The sequence below is a fragment of the Ovis aries genome, chromosome 12, assembly GCF_016772045.2.
Source record: "Ovis aries strain OAR_USU_Benz2616 breed Rambouillet chromosome 12, ARS-UI_Ramb_v3.0, whole genome shotgun sequence".
In the NCBI taxonomy this organism is placed as follows: domain Eukaryota; kingdom Metazoa; phylum Chordata; class Mammalia; order Artiodactyla; family Bovidae; genus Ovis; species Ovis aries.
Window position 1 is genome coordinate 55023656 of NC_056065.1, and position 20311 is coordinate 55043966.

A 20311-nucleotide genomic window follows, 5' to 3' on the forward strand; every position below is an offset into this window, starting at 1 on the left:
AGGTACAGACACTCAGATAAAGACGAGTTAGTTGAATTCTAAGAGAATTTGGATACTTCTTGAAGGCTTTGTACCTACGATCTTTTCCAAAGTAAGATTTCTGTTGAGTATTTATATCATGTTATGGTTAAGAGATTAAAACTTCATAATTTCAGAAACCTTGAGCTTCATTCTTACTACTTTTTTTGAAAATAGTATGCTGTTTTGCGTAAGTAGAATAATATGCCTTAATCATAGAATGATGCAAGAAATTTCCATTTCTTTCACTAGGATTATCAACTGGATTTTAAGGGCAGAGGTGCAGAGACTTTGTAGTTTGACTTTAATAAAGTGATTGACCTTCACGTGAGTCACATTTTGCATGTTGGCCTTTAGCACATTTTTTTTTTAGAAAAAGAAATAAATATAAGTATAAATATAAATACATACATAAATATACTTATAAAAGAATTAACTCGTCAATTCCAATGTGATGCTTTCAGATTCAGTTAATATATGTAGATCAGTAATTCTCAATATATGAAAGTACCTTGTTACTTTAGAAGTATATGTTCTAAGTTGAGAATTCACTGTGTTGAAAAAAAGAATTCATGAGAATGGGCTACATATGTGAATGATACAGAGGTAGAAAGAATTGAGAACCATTGATCATGGAAAATCACCTGTTCTGAGATTCAGTGGCCCTCAATCCAAGTGGCAATACATGGAAGACTCTGACTTCTGCAGTGCAGTTTTATTTTCCTGCTCATTCACCTATAAAGTATACAGAGCAGCTGGATCCTCTCTCATTCACAATGCAAACCACAGGTACATTTGGCACTTGTTGATGATCTCTGTTTTGAAGAGTCTGTACTATAGACTGAAAAATGTAGATAATTGATATTCAGGATGTTCCCTCTAAAGAAAACTAATGATTTATTTTTTTAAGTTTTTCAAGTGTGATTCCTGGATCAGTTGCAATGGTTAGAAAGCCATCTATAACTCAGGTTTGTTATTGGTAATTTTTATCAAAGTTGTAAAAGTTTAATAAACTTTTAGTGGGCACCCACTGCTCTGCTCATTGCTGTGGACACAAAAATAAGATGTGACTGTTACCATTGAGGAGCTTATGGTTTAAGGAAAAGACCCATAAATAGATAATTTTAGTAAAATGCTGTAAATGCAGTACAGTCATCCCTGGGTGTTTGGGAGGGATTGGTTACAGGATTCCCTGTTGATACCAAAATCATTAGATGCTCAGGTACCCTTACAGATGGTCCATGATTGTTTGAATCTGTGGAGGCAGATCCTATGGATCAGTGGGCCAGCTTTAGTAAGATGAGAACAGGGCATAATGTGAGCTGACTGAAAGGAACTTGGTTTGGCCTGAAAATTCAGGGAAGACATTTTGAAAATTATGCCTCTGAGTTCAGTCTTTATTATGCTATTATTTAGCTGGAAATGTTTGGACACTACCATAAAGGAGCCCTTCCAAGCAGAGGGAAACTTCAGGTGATGGGAAACCACATTATATGTGGAATAAAATATCCATTGTTCATCGGTAAGGGTGGGAAGTGAGATTAGAGAGAATACAGAGGTTGAATAATGGAGGGCCTTTTATGTCATGCCAATTTTGTATTTTCTGATTTAATCAAAGGTTGGTGTAAGAGATATTTTACAGTTGTGTTAAAAGTGTCTTCTTGGAAATGATTTATTTTATTCAGGGTATTTTTTGTATAAAAGATTTAGGAGATAAGTTGCTTACACAGCTTAGGAAAATGTATGTCTATTAATCACATAACCCTTAATTTTTTTCCCGTATTTGTTTTGCCCCCTACCTTGCCCTTTATTGGGTAAGGCTTAGTTTTTCATTTACCTATTGCTTTAGCTTAAGTGTTCTGATCTAACGCATGTTTACTACCCTACTCCAACCACTGACTTCTTCTGTTCCTGTTTCTGTTATAGCCCATATTCTGCTTTCCTCTCATGTGTCTGTGTCCAAGTACTTATTTTCTCCTAGAACATAAATTCCTCAAAGTTAGGAGGCATGTCTCTTTCATCTTCTTAAGTTTGGTCATGTAGTGAGTACTTAGTAAATATTTGAATGAATGAATAGCTAATCAGTTTTTGCTTCATTTTCAGTTCAGTTCAGTTCAGTTCAGTTCAGTCGCTCAGTCGTGTCTGACTCTTTGCGACCCCATGAATTGCAGCACGCCAGGCCTCCCTGTCCATAACCATCTCCCGGAGTTCACTCAGACTCATGTCCATCGAGTCCGTGGTGCCATCCAGCCATCCCATCCTTGGTCGTCCCCTTCTCCTCCTGCCCCCAATCCCTCCCAGCATCAGAGTCTTTTCCAGTGAGTCAACTCTTCACATGAGGTGGCCAAAGTACTAGAGTTTCAGCTTTAGCATCATTCCCTCCAAAGAAATCCCAGGGTTGATCTCCTTCAGAATGGACTGGTTGGATCTCCTTGCAGTCCAAGGGACTCTCAAGAGTCTTCTCCAATACCACAGTTCAAAAGCATTAATTCTTCTGTGCTCAGCCTTCTTCACAGTCCAACTCTCACATCCATACATGACCACAGGAAAAACCATAGTCTTGACTAGACGGACCTTAGTCGGCAAAGTAATGTCCCTGCTTTTGAATATGCTATCTAGATTGGTCATAACTTTTCTTCCAAGGGGTAAGCATCTTTTAATTTCATGGCTGCAGTCACCATCTGCAGTGATTTTGGAGCCCAAAACAATAAGGTCTGACACTGTTTCCCCATCTATTTCCCGTGAAGTGATGGGACCAGATGCCATGATCTTCGTTTTCTGAATGTTGAGCTTTAAGCCAACTTTTCCACTCTCCACTTTCACTTTCATCAAGAGGCTTTTTAGCTCCTCTTCGCTTTCTGCCATAAGGGTGGTGTCATCTGCATATCTGAGGTTATTGATATTTCTCCCGGCAATCTTGATTCCACCTTGTGTTTCTTCCAGTCCAGCATTTCTCATGATGTACTCTGCATATAAGTTAAATAAGCCGGGTGACAATATACAGCCTTGACGTACACCTTTTCCTATTTGGAACCAGTCTGTTGTTCCATGTCCAGTTCTAACTGTTGCTTCCTGACCTGCATACAGATTTCTCAAGAGGCAGGTTAGGTGGTCTGGTATTCCCATCTCTTTCAGAATTTTCCACAGTTTATTGTGATCCACATAGTCAAAGGCTTCGGCATAGTCGATAAAGCAGAAATAGATGTTTTTCTGGAACTCTCTTGCTGTTTCCATGATCCAGCGGATGTTGGCAATTTGATCTCTGGTTCCTCTGCCTTTTCTAAAACCAGCTTGAACATCAGGAAGTTCACAGTTCACATATTGCTGAAGCCTGGCTTGGAGAATTTTGAGCATTACTTTACTAGCATGTGAGATGAGTGCAATTGTGCGGTAGTTTGCTTCATTTTACTTACACTATTTTTAACTTCTGTCTAAAATTATTTTTTTTGGTAGATGATTAGATATGAATGGTATACAAATGTACTAGAGGTATGGGCTTCATGTATCTAATCTCTAAAATCATCAGTTTCTTAATGCACGAAGAGGACACGGTATGCTAATAGCTACCATTTATTGAATGTTTATAATATTCTAAGTATTTAAAGCTTTCCCTCTAATCGACCTTTCTTAGTGTTATTGTGTATGTTATTTGTTTGAAAGGTACTTTGATCAGAACTTCTTCTGGCTGCATTTTCCCTATCATTTAGATCTCAGCTCAGGCTCAAGTATTACTCCTTCAGATAATCTTTTAGCTGAAGTAGGCCCTTTCCTCTCTGTCTTAATTTTTCCTGAATGTGATTTTGTTATATATTAAGGTAGTGTTAGTCTTTCCATCATCATGCTCTAATGGCACTTCGTATGCACCACTATTAGTAATTTTTAAAATGCTTTCTTATAAACATGGTCTTTTAAATTAATTTCTGTCACCTTCTAGAGTGTGAGTTCCTAAGGGGCAGATGGTGTTTTATTATTTTTGGAGCTCCCAATGCCTATCATGTATCAAGTGTTATGTAAATATTTGTTTAATGAGTGGGAATTTCTTAGAAATATTCAATTCAGAGACAAAAAACTTATTCTTGTTTTTAAAATCTGTTAATGGAAGTTATAATTGGTGATATAGGGGTCGATAAATGTGCAAGAAAGAGTTAACATAACAAACTTCAAACTTTTGTCCTTAGAAGAGCCTGTTTGCAGGGTTGGCCTTTGGCTAATATTGGTAAACTTAGATTTTAGGAGTGTTGCCACATTCCCTAACTGAGAATAATGACTAACTGTGCCTGAATTGTTTGTGCAATGTATGGTTTATCCTGAACACGTGCTTTTCTTCTGGCTTCTGAAATGTTGGTACATGCTCAGCATGGGGTACTTATGACCAGCCTCAGAAAAAGCTTCAGGCACAGTCTCTGATGAGCTTTCCTGGTAGATAGTGTTTCACACATGGTGTCACAGCTCATTACTAGAGGGACTGAGTGTGCTTCCGTGGTGGCTCAGATGGTAAAGAATCTGCCTGCGATGTGGGAGACCTGGGTTCAGTCCCTGGGTTGGAAAGATTCCCTGGAAGAGGGCTTGGCAACCCACTCTAGTATTCTTGCCTGGAGAATCCCCATGGATGGAGGAGCCTGGCAGGCTACAGTTCATGGGGTCAAAAAGAGCTGGACATAGCTGAATGACTAAGCACTGAGCACCTGGAGAGGATTCCACTGGGAGAGGACTCCTGGAAGTTTCTGCTTTCTTTCTGCTAGACTTCACCCAGTGTGCCTTTTCCCTTTGCTGATTTTTCTTTGTATCCTTTCACTGTCACTAGTAAATCATGTGTTACTAGTAACTATATGCTGATTTCTGTGAGTCCTCCTAGGGAATCATTGAACCTGGAGTTGACCTTGAAAACCTCTGAAATAATAGGATAGATAAATTTTTTCTACTTCTAACTGGGAAGAAGATAGTAGATGATAAATAAATAAGAAAAATGTAAAGAACAAATGATGTTTGATAGGTTTGAGTAGCTGCTTTAGATTAGGTGGTAAGCAAAAATTTCTCTGAGGAGGTGACATTTAAATTGAGATCCAAATGACAAGAGAAAGTCAGCCATTGGAGGATGCGGAAAGGGCATTTCAGGAGGGAGGCAGGTGGTACAGAGTCTCAGACGTGAAAGTATGCCTGATGATTTTGAAGAAGTGAAAGGGAGGACAGATGGCCAAAGGGCAGGGGACAAGCAACTTAGCAGTACAACAGATGTGGATGGGTAGCCAGGGGAACATCATGTTACTTCCTGTAAGCCACAGTGCGGGCTTTCTCTTTTTTGAAGACTTTGAAGGGTTCTAAGCTGGAGAGACAAAGATTTGGTTCATGATTTCAAAATGCCACAGCAGCTGGATATATGTAGAATGAAATTCAGTAGAGCATGGATAGAATCAGGAAGATCATTTGTGAGACCCTCATAGTGAGATCTGTCTAAATGCTAGCGGTTAGTTAGAGTTGTATTTGGAAAGGGAGAAAAGTAGATAGATTTGAGATAACATTTTGGAGGTGGTGTGCACAGGGTTGGGTAATTAAATGTAGGTGATCAGCGTAAAAGAACAACTTGTAGATTTGCAGTTTCAGCAACTGGATAGATAGTGATATCATTTATGAAAGCACCAAAGAGGAGATCCAGCCAGTCCATCCTAAAGGAGATCAGTCCTGGGTGTTCATTGGAAGGACTGATGCTGAAGCTGAAACTCTAATACTTTGGCCACCTGATGCAAAGAACTGACTGATTTGAAAAGACCCTGATGCTGGGAAAGATTGAAGGCAGGAGGAGAAAGGGATGGCAGAGGATTAGATGGTTGGATGGCATCTCTGACTCAATGGACATGAGTTTGAGTAAACTCTGGGAGTTGACGATGGACAGGGAGGCCTGGAAAGCTGCAGTCCATGAGGTTGCAAAGAGTCGGACATGATTGAGCAACTGAACTGAGCTGAAGAGGGATAGGAAATCAAGCAAATAAAAGTATTTGTTGTCTTTGGAGAAATGTATACTTAAGTCTTTTGTCCATTTTTTGATTGTTTTTTTTTTTTTTTTTTTTTTGCTGCTGAGCAGCATGATCTGTTTTAAATTCTGGAGACTAGTCTCTTGTTGGTTGCATCATTTGCAAATATTTTCTCCCATTCTGTCAGTTGTCTTTTCATTCTGTCTATGGTTTACTTTGATGTGCAAACTCTTTTGACTAGTTCTTGTTTGTTTATTTTTGTTTTTATTTCCACTACTCCAGGAGATGGCTCAGAAAAGATGTTGCTGCAATTTATGATGTCAAAGAGTGTTCTGCCTATGTTTTCCTCTAAGAATTTTATAGTATCTGGTCTTATGTTTATGTTTCATATCTATTTTGAGTTTATTTTTGTGTATGGTATTAAAGAATGTTCTGACTTCATTTGTTAAATATATAGATGTCCAGTTTTCCCAGCACCATTTATTGAAGAGACTTTCTTTCCTCCATTGTATAGTCTTTGCCTCCTTTGTCATGAATTAATTGAACATGGGTGTGTAGGTTTATTTCTGGGCTTTATATCCTGTCCCATTGATTTGTATTTCTGTTTTTGTGCCAGCACCATAATGTTTTGATGACTGTAGCTTTGTAGTATAGTCTGAAGTCAAAGAGCCTGATTCTTTTAGGTCTGATTTTCTTTCTTAAGATTGCTTTGATTGTTTGTGGTCTTTTGTGTCTCTATAGAAATGTTGCCAGCCAAATCGCCCAGTACTTTGTTAGGGAGGAATACAGTGATGACTAGAACACAGTTTCTGACAAAAGTAAGTAAGTTAGTCTGGAAAGGAAGGCAGACAAGTATTCAGGACATCACAGGAAGATGTGTGATCATGGGCCACACAGAGAATGTTAGCAGGCCCAACACATAGAACTTAAATTCCCAAAACTTGAGTTTTTCTCAAAAATCCATTATTTTCTATTGTTTTCACAAATATTTTTTTTTCCGACTTTTGAATTTTAAAATCCTTGTGTGTATGAGATCATCTATACTGAAGTGGGTTGCCGTGCCCTCCTCCAGGGGATCTTCCCAACCCAGGGATCGAACCCAGGTTTCCTGCATTGCAGGCGGATTCTTTACCATCTGAGCCACCAAGGAAGCCCGTATTAAAAGCTAACCCAAGTCTATTTTTGTCAGTTTCTGCTTTTCCCTCTATTGTGTTCTATACTTGGCAATCTCTTCATATACTTAATATGCTTTCTCTTAAAGAGAACCATTTCCTCCAGATTTTGTCACCCCTCCTTATTTTTGTTACACTTACCCATTTCTCTTTCTCCCTCCGTCCTTCTCTTCCTCTCCGCATACATACACACAGATAGACACATGTATATATGTACACACTCATGTACATGTTCATAAGTGTGCACATATACATGTTATATACACACACACACAGGTACACAAATAGATGGATGGATAGTTATTCAGTCCTCATCGTGTCTGTTTATCTAATTTTCTCAGTAACTCAACTGAATTTATATTCTGAATTACAGTCTCTCAGTGGAATATATAAACCCATCTGCAGACATGCACCTGATTTCACTGTTACTTCGACGGCCTGATTTCATATGGCTTCTTTGGCTAGTTTTGTGGGCATTTCCCCTTCCTTTCTTATTTATTTGTGAGTATTTTCCCTTTCAGTTACACTCTTGGTTGAAGAGGGTCGTCTTCTCAGAGGACTCTTGAGTATGTTGTGTACCACATGGTAGATGTCAGTTAATTCTCTTTGTACCACAAGTTAGAGTTGACCTAGCCTGATGAATTCTTTCTTCTCTTGCTACCCTTTGTTTCTAATTATCTCCAACTCTTGCCTAATTTTTCCCTATAATTGAATGGCTGCCTTTAAAAAGTCATTCTTTGAATGTGTTTTAAAACAATATTTTATTAAATCATATGTTCTTTTTAAAAAGTCTGCCAGATGCTATTTTCCTCTTTTACCACCTCAGTTTATTTTGCAAAGGGTCATAGATAATACATTCAGATAGACATTACTCAAATTTCTTATTCTAGGACTATGCTAACCTCTACAAATACATTAAGTTTTATATACTAAATATCTACAGTTTTTTGTATGTCATACATACATACATACAGTTTTAAAAATAGGAAAATGGAAGTAAAATTGAAATGCATTTCCAAAGAACTGAAATTCAAAGTGTAAATACATAACTAAATAAATTCTACGTCATTAATATCCCAGAAAAATGTAAAATGTAACAGTTTGCTTAACATTGTTAATTGTCCTTCCCGTCAGGTATATTGGTTGCCCTAGTTCTCTTGAGTGTGGTTGACAGGTTTCAGCAAATAATGATACATTTTTATTAATCACTTACGCTTAAGAACTACAGGGATTATTAATTTTAAACTTGTAATTAGATTCAGAATGACAGTCATGATAATTAAGTTGGAAAGAAGCAAGCAATTTGTGGTCTCTACCTTGAATCTTTTCTCTATTGTAAATCAACTTACTTTGGACAGTGGGAAATGTTAGAACATTTCAGAAACTAAGGAATATATTTTGTTCTACATTAATGATTTACAGTTGCATATAAGTTTCTATGTAAAAAGTATATTCTGACTCTGTGATGTGAAAAGTGAGAGATTATATTGTATTTAAAGTCATTAAAATGTGGCTATAGAGTTTGGCCATCAAAATGACATTCTTTACAACTAATTAATCAGTGTGGCACTAGTGGTAAAGAATCCACATGCCAGTGCAGAAGACAGAAGAGACGTGGGTTTGATTCTTGGGTTGGGAATATCCCTTGGAGTAGGAAATGGTGACCCACTCCAATATTCTTGCCTGGAGATGGACTTGCCTGATGGACTACAGTCCATAGGGTCTCAAACAGTTGGACATGACCAAAGTGACTTAGCAGGCAGCAGGCAATCAAAATGAGTCACTTTTTTACTATTCCAGGTTGGCAGGTGTCATTTTATAGACCCGTTTCTACCCATTTTGCACAGTTAGTAAAGTTTTTGTTTTTTTCTCCCCAGTGTGTTTAGAAGAAAGTTTTTAGCAACCTGTGATTGCCTGTATTTCTTTCAACAAATATTTATTACTTATTAAGAAAGACTAAAATTAAGGGGAAAATATCTGAAAACCGTCAGTAGTCACATTTTATCTGTGCTTACTTTTCAGCTTTGTATTTTATGAGTAATTCTTTAGTAGAAAAGAAAAGAAAATGAGATTTTTGTGCTTATTTGTCCCTAATTTTGTTATTTATTTTTAACTTTATTTGAAAAAAAGTATTTTGTATATCTGTGTTTATACTTTTTTTCCTTTTATGATGTTTATTGATACTAGCTCTGAAAATTTCCTTTTTTTTTTTTTTTGAAAATTTCCTTTTATGATTAGGATGAAAAACATCAGTAATAGAAACACAGTTCTTTTTCAAAGCAGGGAGTGGTGCCAAAGTTAAGAAACTAAATTATTTTGATTGCAGCATCATACATATTTATTTTGTTTGATCTAAAAATTTACATCGATTATAACTTCTTTTGGCATTGTACAATTGGTTTCTGCTCTCTGCATAGTAGAAATCCGTGGATAAGACCGAACAAACCTGGAATCCTTTTTAAGTTACTTTTAAGTGCTTTGAAGTTAGGCAACTAAGGGCTCAATAACAATAAGAATAAAAATGATAGCTAACACTTGAGTGCTATTATGTGCCAGGCACCCTGTGTAGTACTTCAAATATATTTTCATTTAATTTTTACAACACTACCTGATTGATATGATTTCCATTTCACTGATGTGTAGATTAAAGAAAGTAGTAGTCCTACAGTATAAATCCAGTGACATCTGAAATGCTCTTCATGGTCCTGCTTTCTAAAGGACACCAGTAACTGCAGGGAAATTGAAATCGATGAGGAAAATCTTTATGATAAGTAAGTGAAATTATGCATATTAAGAAGGGTCTCTACCAAATCCTGCTGTGCAAATTAAGCAGAGTTTATCAGAGAATTCTCCTAAAGTTACGCTTTATAGAGGAAGATGAAACTATTACCTACAAATTTCCCTCAACTAACTCTCTTCACATTGTCATATTTCTTAAAAGCCTCCCATGCAGTCAAAATAGGAATTGTCCTCCTTTTCAGTCAGTACTCTGAAACCTGAGCAATTTCTTGTCTTTACAGAGAATTTGCCTGATTTCTCATCTTTCTTGCTCAAGGGTTTTCCTTCCCAGTTGCTTTATATGTATGAACGTATTCTCAAAATAAAGCAGCAACAAGGTAATCCTGTGTGATAAGATACTGTTAGTTATTGAAACGTAATTGCTGTTAATAGTTTGGTGTCTATTCTTACAGGTATTTTTAAAGATCTTTGTAATCATATAAGGAATAATATTTACTAAAATAAAACCATACTTAAAATTACTCTTTTATTTCTTTTCATCACAATATATTTTGGATGATTTTCATGTTAGCCTATAAAGATTCACCAATTCTTTTAAACTGCTAGATCATTCTTTTAAACTGGATAGACCATAATTTAGTTAATAAAACTCTTATTGATAGATTCCTGATAGCTTTCAGTTTCTTATTTTCACAAACAATGATACAATTAAAATCCTTTTACATATATTTTTTGCATATCTGTTTCTGGATCATACATTTCAATAAGTGAAGTTACTAGACCAAATGGTATGTTCATCTTAGAATCTTAAGAAATTAAAGATTGCTTATTTAAGTATCAACCTTCCTGTCTCCTGTTTTATCACCAGATAGTATTACTCTTTATACTGTCTGTCAGTCTAATTAATGAATATGTTTCATTATTTTAATTTGCATTGAAAAATTATTAATGAGATAGGGCTTTCTTTTTTAGCTAGTTGTATTTTATGTATTTTGCCCTGTACTATGTTCATGTCCTTGGCCCAATTTTCTGTTGGACTGCTCTTTATTTTGATATGTTCCACAAAATAATCCTGTCATATGTTAGAATTTTTTTGCTAAATATGTACTGTAAATATAGTTTTTAAAAAATATATACTGGGGAATTCCCTGGTGGTCCAGTGGCTAAGACTCTGAGCTCCCAGTGCAGGGGGCCCAGGTTCGATCCCTGGTCAGGGAGCTAGATCCCACATGCTACAACTAAGACCCAGAGCAGCCAAATAAATAAATAAAAATTAAAAAAAAATATATATATATACTGTACCTTATTTCATAGAAGTTTTAAGTTTATAGGTAGTTATATTTCTTATTCTCTCTTAAAGCATCTTGGTTTTATTTCATGCTTAGGGATTCCTTTCACAGCAAGAATAATGAGTCCAAAAGATTCTCAATATCAGTAGTACCTTTTGAGTTTTTTCATATTCGAGATTAGTGATGTCCATTGGTGTTTGTTTCCTTGTTTGTTTTATTGTGTTCTTAGATTTTGATCTCCCAACTTAGCATGTACAACTTCATCAAATAATTTGGTACTTTGGTGTATTATTATTTACTGTGTGGCAACTTAGAGTATAATGTGGGATCATCTTGGACCCTGCTTAATTGAATATCAACTTATAAATACTTATGTTTGGTACTAATTAATAAGAAGGATAACCAGAAGTCTGTTTGCCTGAGATAGTGTAAGTTTAACCTGTTTTCTAGTGTAATTTTTAATAGTGTCCCTTTTCACTGCTGATGTTAAACAAGCAAAACCAGCCAGGTATTTAACCAGCAGAATAAGTTTATTTTGTAATAGGAGAGAATTGCAATTTGGAACAAGCAAACAACATTAAATGATAGGCATATCTGGAGAATGGAGGAGAGGGGCTTGCTTTTATAGAGAAAAGGAGGAAACTGGGGAGGGCTACAGGGGTTCTTTACTGACTGCAGGTGGCTAGCAGCTTGTCCTTGCTGGGTCAGGAGGAAATCTTCCTTCCTGTTAGTGCCTGTAAGCTGCCACAAATGATACATGTGTGAGAATTGCCCCTTCAGGGCTTCCTGACTTCATTTTAAATGAGATTTCCTTTATTCATTTTCATATTACTCTCAGAAGTGCCTCATTTTAGTTAAAAAATTATAAGGACTATAAGGCATAGTTTTTCATTTTAGGCTATTTTAATATCAAGGCTTCAGTTGTTTCTGTTTACTTTATTCCTCCAATACTTAGTAATACTTCATTTGCTTTAGCTTTAAAAGAAACAGAACCTCTCACTTCTATGTGAGGTATTTCCTAGAGCAGTGATGTTAGCGTATAGCCTCTTAACCTTCATTCCCAATGTCCAGAATAATACTTGCTTCTAGAATAAAATGTCCATCATCATTCTTGTTTATCTGATGTTGTCCTAAAGATGATGAAGCATTTGTTTGTGTGTGTGTGTATATAGTTTGTTTATATTTTGCTGGATATGTGATAAAATCTTTTCAGGTGCATATAAGCACATCTTTTAAACCTCACCAAATAAATCTTTTATTTATCACATTAATTTTTGGTGTTGAATATATCCACTGGTATGAATGAGTTTCTGCTTGGATCACTGGATTTGTCGCATGCTAAGCAATATTGTTTTTAGCACAGATCCCTGTGAGATTTACTTAATGCCAATCCCTATTATTACTGTAAGAGCATTGGTGAAACCTTGGTACTTGCTATCAGCCAGACAGATTTTTATCTAGCTTATTTTATCATTCAATCGGTACTTCTCCAGTCTTTTCTTAAGTAGCACTGTGTCGAAAGATTTGTTATAATGTAGGTGAATTGTGCCCATTACATTTCCTTTCTCCACCAAGTCTGTTACCATTCAAAAGATTTATAGAATTTAGAGTTAACTTATTTTCACTACTGACTGTAAACTATAACTCAAGCTGTCTTATTCTTTCTAAAACTATTACTTTACATTTTGCGATGTTTTATGAAGTTGCCATTTTAAAAGATGAAAGCTTCATCTCCAGGAGACACTGGAGACATGGATTCGATCCCTGGGTTGAGAAAGATCCCCTGGAGCAGGAAATGGCAACCCACTCTAGTATGCTTCTCTGTAGAATCCCACGGACAGTCAAAAATATCTTGTACTTTTCAATATATCTTAAAAAAATTTTTTTTAGATTTCTGGTTGTCTATTTGTATCATAATATAAATGTTTCTCAGTGTTATATATTGATATATATGTCTGATTCTTTAGTATTTATTTCTCATCAAATATTAATGTTAATAACTATAATATAAAATGTGTAAATGATTTTAATAAAGTATAAAGGTTTCCCAGGTGGTGCAGTGGTCAAGAATCTGCTTGCAATGCAGGAGACACTGGAGACATGGATTTGATCCCTGGGTTGAGAAAGATACCCTGGAGCAGGAAATGGCAACCCACTCCAGTATGCTTGTCTGTAGAATCCCTCAGACAGCGGAGCCTGGTGGCCCTCAGTCCACAGGGTCTCAAAGAGTAGGACACAACTGAGTGACTGAATATACACACACAATATTTGAGAATACTAAGCTGATGAATAGAACACTAAATAGGAATTTCTAACCATGTTACCATTAGTTTTTAAATTTTACTTTCTTTGGGTAAAGATATTTGTTTATAGGTATTTTCAGTTTCATACCTTGTAAACTGTGGACAAGAATTTTAATAAAAAGTTTGTGCTTTGAAAATATTTATTTTGGCATTGAAATAAAATATATTATTGAAGTTTATACTGTTATTTTTGCAGTGGTGTAATATAAGCAGAAGTATTTGTTTTATTAGAAACAGTCATGCTTCTTGTTTTATAACACATAAATATAGAATGTACTGTATAATATGTTTGTTGTTTTTGTGTTTCTTCTGCAGAGAGTGATAATGAACTCTCAAGCGGAACAGGTGATGTGTCTAAGGATTGTCCTGAGAAGATCCTATATTCTTGGGGAGAATTGCTAGGAAGATGGTAAAAATTTATTTTTCTTACTGAAAATTTTATGTTTACATGATTGTAAATCTGTTGTATTAATTAAAAAACTGTGTGTTTATGTATCTTTATATTGAGATAATGTAGGGAGTAAATATAGATAGTCATCTAGGTGCTGAGCCCTCAATCGCTCCAGTGTTCGGCAGTTGGAAAGATGAGGAGGAAAGATATAGCAAAGGAGTCCCAGAAAGCACACCCAATAGGGTGGGAGGAGAGTCAAGGTAAACACAAGTGAATAAGTCTATCAAGAAGGAAGTGCTCAGCTGCTGACAGGTCAGGTTGGAGAAAGCCTGAGAATTTCATTGGGTCCAGCAGTTTAAATGTCACTGGTGACTCACACAAGACACTCTCCATAGAGAGGGAGGAATGAAAGCCTGGTCAGACTATATCTAGGAGGAAAGGTGATCATCAGGTATGGATAGATAACTCTTCAGAGAAGTTCTGCTATAAAGGGGTGATAAGAAATAAGGACATATTAGTAAGTGAATGTGGGTTGAGAGGTAGTTTGAGAAATTCTAGAAATTAGGATGGTCAATAGAGCATGTACATTGTGTGTTGCTAGACGTGACTTGCAGAGAGAGAAAATTTGATGATGCCAGAGGAAGAGGACACAATTGCAAGGGAAGCTGATGAATAGGCAGGAAGAGATGGGACTTGTTGAGTGATGGAGTTACAGTTAGGAGCGTGATCATGCTGTAAGTCAATGACAGAGGCAGGGTTTGAATCTAGGCAGTCTGGCTCCAAAGGCAGGACTTTTTAAGCAGTTGGACAGACTGCCATTTCTATAAAGTACATAGATTTCTGGATTCGTTATTATGGATGCATGTAGGAGGTTTAGTAAGAGAGAGAACAGACTCAGAAAACGGATACTCTTTCCAGTCTTCTCAGGTCAGTTCAGTCGCTCAGTCGTGTCCTACTCTTTGCCACCCCATGAGCTGCCTCACGTCAGGCCACCCTGTCCATCACCAATTCCCAGGGTTTACCAAAACTCATGTCCATTGAGTCGGTGATGCCATCCAGCCATCTCATCCTCTGTCGTCCCCTTCTCCTCCTGCCCTCAATTTTTCCCAGCATCAGGGTCTTTTCAGATGAGTCAGCTCTCTGCATCAGGTGGCCAAAGTATTGAAGTTTCAGCTTCAACATCAGTCCCTCCAAAGACATTAAAACAGAATTGTGACATGATGAATAAATGTTTCTGTTAGCACCCAGTGGAAATTTTGGGATGAACACAGAAGTAGGAAAAAAAAATACAATAAACATAATAAGGGCAATTCCCAACAAATACTTTAAAGGTGAAGTTGCTATTATGGGGACTTGCCTGATAGTCCAGTTGGTAATCCGGGGGCTCAGATTCAATCCCTGGTGAGGGAACTTCATCCCACATGCTGCAACTAAGAGTTCGCATGCCACAACCAGAGATTCTCAGTGCCGCAACAAAGACCAGGCACAACCAAACAAATAAATACAAGTAAATACTAACAAAAAATTTTCTTGGAAATTAACTTTTAAAAAAAGAAATTGTTTTTATGATGCTTCTTATTATTTAGAAGGTAATTCCGGAGTCTCATGAAATTGTTAATAGAGTAGCTAGTTACTGCATGGGTTGATGAGGTCTTTACCAAACTCATGGGCCTTATGTATAAAGTGGAGTTCCAAATGGAGTAAGAATTCTAGAGTAGAGTTGATGGGATTCCTCAGCTACCATTCAGTGTACACTTTTTCAGAAATATAATCTTTCTACATTATATTTTTGTAGTGGACCTCAACCACCTCGTTTATAGAATCTTAGGGAACTGTTTTAAAGAACTCGGATAACTGGTTTTTAGACCTGTAGAAAACTTCCTGAATCTTTTACAGTTGAGGTATTTTTATTTTTACTTGTCTGCATTGTAGTTGTGTCATGACAGTTTATGTGAAAATGATGACATTTGCCTAATTGAGAGAAGTTTGTTTCTATTACACAAGAACTGACAAAGTTTTAAAATTGGTCTTGGCATATCTTTTTTAACATTAATGTTTTCGTGGGTTTAAAGCATTTGAGTGAGTCTTAGGAATATTAGCTAGGGACTTACAAGAAGATATTTCTGTGGTTCAGTTAGGTAGAGCACCTGTTGTGCTTCATTTGGTGCTTTGGGGGAAAATATTTTTTATGAGGAGACAGCCTGTATTATCAAGGGGCTTTTAAATAAAATATAGTTGAAAGTATTTTGAACTTACTGTAAAACAATGAGATCACTATATTAAAATAAAGTGAAACTTTTATGGATAAAATCAGAACTCAGGTAATGAAATGTGTTATTAGAAAGATATAAAGGAAGAGTAATACTAATTTTAAATTATCAGAAAAAATGAAGATACTATGGAAAAGATAATGGAAAACAGACTGAAAATTCAGTGATGGAGGCCTTCATATGAGATTAGAGTTAAGGTGTTTTGAAGTGAAGTGAAGTTGCTCAGTCGTGTCCAACTCTTTGCGACCCCATGGACTGTAGCCTATCAGGCTCCTCTGTCCATGGGATTTTCCAGGCAAGAGTGCTGGAGTGGATTGCCATTTCCTTCTCCAGGGGACTTTCCCGACCCAGGAATCGAACCTGGGTCTCCCGCATTGCGGGCAGACACTTTACCATGGGAGCCATCAGGGAAGCCCTTAGGTATTTTGAAATACTACATAGAAAAGTGAGCAAACAAAGATTGAGGGAGAAAGAGAGAAAGAGGGCCAGGAAGAGAGGAATTGAGGAAATGTTTGTGATAGAAATTTGGGAAGAGATCCCCTGGAGAAGGGAATGACTACCCGCTCCAGTATTCTTTGTTGGAGTATTCCGTGGACAGGGAAGCCTCACAGGCTGCAGTCCATGGGGTCACAGAATTGGACAAGACTGGGCAACTAACACACTTGTGATAGAAAGACTTGAAAACACCAAACTGAAAGTGGTAGCAAGATTTTTTTTTATATGTGTTGAATATATTCAGAATGGTAATGCTGATGTCTTGCATGTTAAATAATTTAAAGAATTCGGGCAGAATTATTTCTGGAAAACTGTTTCTGGTTTTGAATTGTATAAAAGCTGTTGAGATTCTTAAAGACTAGGAGAACACTGTGCTGACCCTGAACAGTCAGATGTAAGTCAACTTTTGTGACAGGAAGATTTTCTAAGCAAAACACTAAGGGAACTTTGAGATAAAAATTGAGTATTGGTTTACTATATATAAATAAAACTACCTTCGGACTATTAGACTTGCAGAAAATTGGTACAGATATAATAGGCACTTTGGTTGTATCCTTCATGACTTTCCTTATTATCAAGGTAGGAAAACATGTTCTTAATCCATGATCTCTCAACCTAGCTGAACATCAGCAAAATGACCCCCCAAAATATCTAAACTCGGAAAACATGAAGAATTCAAATCACTAAGCATGAACATAAATAGCTTCTTTCCTTTTCACATCAATATAATATTCAACTTTTTCCACTAATGAAAAAACCCGGTGAAAGCATATACAAATCAGAACAAAATATGTGCTCTTGCTTTTCCTAGTGATCTTTAATCTATCTCTTTTCTTGAAACTTCTTCATGCATCTTGGTTAACTTTAAGTGAGACCTCGGTTGACATATAGGTCTTACCATTAATGAGGGAAGGACAAATCCCCAGCTTTACTTGATGTTTCCCATCTTTTAGTTTCAGTTCTAACTATTCCTTTTTCTGAGAAGACCATTTGAGGTGGGTCAAGCTGCTGCCCTCACATTCTCATAGCTTCTAGCCGCCTACTTCCGCTTCCTCTCTATCAATTGGGGCAAATTGCCCCAGTTCCATAAGTGACCGCTGAGTATCATTCAGTGCCTTTTCTTCTCACTTCTTGATTTCTCTGCTGTCTTTGTTAGAAATTATAGCTCCTCTTTGAAATTCTTTCTTAGACAACCTTAAAAATAGAGAAAGTTCTTATATGCCCAAACAGTTTCAAGAAAAGATCCCTCTTCGAAGGTAACTAGATGAATATACAACTGCTTTATGATGCTGTTAAATCAGTAAGACTGTTTGCCTTTAAAAAAAAAGCATTCTTTAGCTTAGCTGTATTAGTTGTTCATGTTAATTTAGTCTCATAAATCTATTCTTTTATCTAAAATTATTGAATTCCTTGTATATAACAGGCACTGTTCTAGTTGCTTGGGATTATATAAGTAAAGAAGGCAGATATTCGTTCCCTTGTGGAACTTACATTCATGCATTACAAACTTCCCAGTTACTATTTGTTTAGCACATCTGGTTTATATGTGACTTTTTGAATCATTTGATACCTATATTGCTTCTAGTGCCGAGTTCAACACTTGTCCTAATTAGATGTCTGCTTCTAAGTCTCCTGATAGGTATAGTTAATGCTGTATTAAAGCAATGACTATATGTAATTATATTTTTATTAGAAATACTGAAACAATGACTATTTTTATAAATTGTCCTTTTGTTTGGATCTTCTCTGGTCATAGATGTATACTATAGCTTTTGGCTTAGTATCCATTGATATCAGTATCTCTTAAATACAGGGTGCTGAATATACTCTAATTAATTACTGTATCATTACCAGAATAATCAGTAATTTAAAGCTGTTAATCATGTATTATGGAACTACCCAGTTCTTTTTTAAATGTCAGTCTGTAAGTTAGCTCAACTGATGAAGAACCAACCTGCAATGCAGAATACCCTGGTTCAGTTCCTGGGTGGGGACGATTCCCTGGAAGAGGGATAGGCTACCCTGTTGGCTCAGAGGTTAAAGCATCTGCCTGGAATGCAGGAGACCCGGATTCAATCCCTGGGTTGGGAAGATTCCTTGGAGAAGGAAATGGCAACCCACTCTAGTACTCTTGCCTGGAGAATCCCAGGGAGGGAAGAGCCTGGTAGGCTACAGTCCATGGGGTGGCAAAGAGTCAGACACAACTGAGCTTCAGGACACGACACGACATGACCCACTCCAGTATTCTAGGGCTTCCCTGTTGGCTGAGATGGTAAAGAATCCATCTGCAATGTGGGAGACCTGGATGGAGAAAGGAGTGGCTGTCCACTCCAGTATTCTTGCCTGGATAAGTCCATGGACAGAGGAGCCTGGCAGGCTACAGTCCATGGCATTGCAAAGAGCTGAATACAAGTGAGCCACTTTCACTTCACTATGAAGATAAATAGTGCCTGGGTTTTTAAGAGAGGAGAAAAGACTTTTTTGTTATGCCTGGCCAAATAGACGAGGGCCAGCTAGAAGCTAGAATATTGGTTGAGTTGAATCATATTACAGTAAAAGGTATACTAGGGACTGTTGACTGTTAACCTTAAGGTGTGTGTTTGCATGTGTATGTGTGTGTGTATGCCTGTGTAAGAAGAGATAGTTCAGATTCAGAATCTGATATAATTGATTATGCAGAGTAATTTGAGCCAATATGATATTTAATCAAGCTGTTTTCCTCTTCATTTTGCCTGCTGTATTGGAAATGCATGGTAATAGGATGAGTGGAAGTTAGGAGGTCATTACAGAGGTTGCAGAATGAGTAGAAGTGGTGGCAGTGGAGGTCGGAGTGCAAGGATTTTGGAGAGGTCGGGAAAATAAAATGCATTAGATTTCTTGATAAATTAGTAATAAATTATGGGATAGAGAGTAATGTGAACAGTAACATCTAGGTTTCTAATTTGGTTGAATTGTGGTGACAATCACTGAGGTAGGGCACCCTGGAAAATGATCAGGTTTAGGGAGAAAGAGTATGAGTTCAAATTTGAATATATTGATTTCTAGAGCTCAGAATTTGTGGGGACGGGTAATAATGCCTAGAGATGAGAGAGTGGAGAGAATTAGATCATTGAGGGAGAGGGAGAGATTGGCAGCTTGAAACACTTTAATAGAGGAGAAGCAATCAGCAGTTGGGTTTGTGAGGAGGGAAAAGAGAGTGCTTTGTCACTGATGCCAAGGAAACAAAATGGTCAGCAGTGGAAGGACTGAAAAATGTCTCTGGAAATTAGTGGCATGGAGAGAGGTCATGTATTACTTACATAAAAGAGAGAAGCCATGGTGAACTGAGCTGAGGAATGAGTGTGAGGGAAGAAGTCGAGATAATGTACAGTCATCTGTTAGGGAAATTTGATGTGCAAGGTGGGAAGACAATATGACATCTGGAGTGTTATGTGGAGTTGAATAAAAAGGTTTCTTTTATGTGGGAGATATTTATTGGAGTTTTAATAGTTGTAGATACACAGTGCTGACATTGAGCTTTGTATAACATGTTCAGTTCAGTTCGGTCACTCAGTTGTGTCTGATTCTTTGTAACCCTATGAACCACAGCACAGGCCTTCCTGTCGATCATCAACTCCTGGAGTTTACCCAAACTCATGTCCATTGAGTCGATGATGCTATCCAAC

At 37.0% G+C, this 20311-nt stretch overlaps 1 protein-coding gene across 6 annotated transcripts in view; it reads left to right on the forward strand.

The window, feature by feature from the left end:
• Nucleotides 1–20311, forward strand: part of RABGAP1L (RAB GTPase activating protein 1 like) — a 726671-nt gene that overhangs the window by 194481 nt on the left and 511879 nt on the right. For all 6 annotated transcript variants that reach the window (XM_042229119.1, XM_027975891.2, XM_060396625.1 and 3 more), the window contains one exon: nt 13806–13899. In XM_042229119.1, the coding sequence (XP_042085053.1) occupies nt 13806–13899 (94 nt within the window). The remainder of the gene's footprint in view (nt 1–13805; nt 13900–20311) is intronic.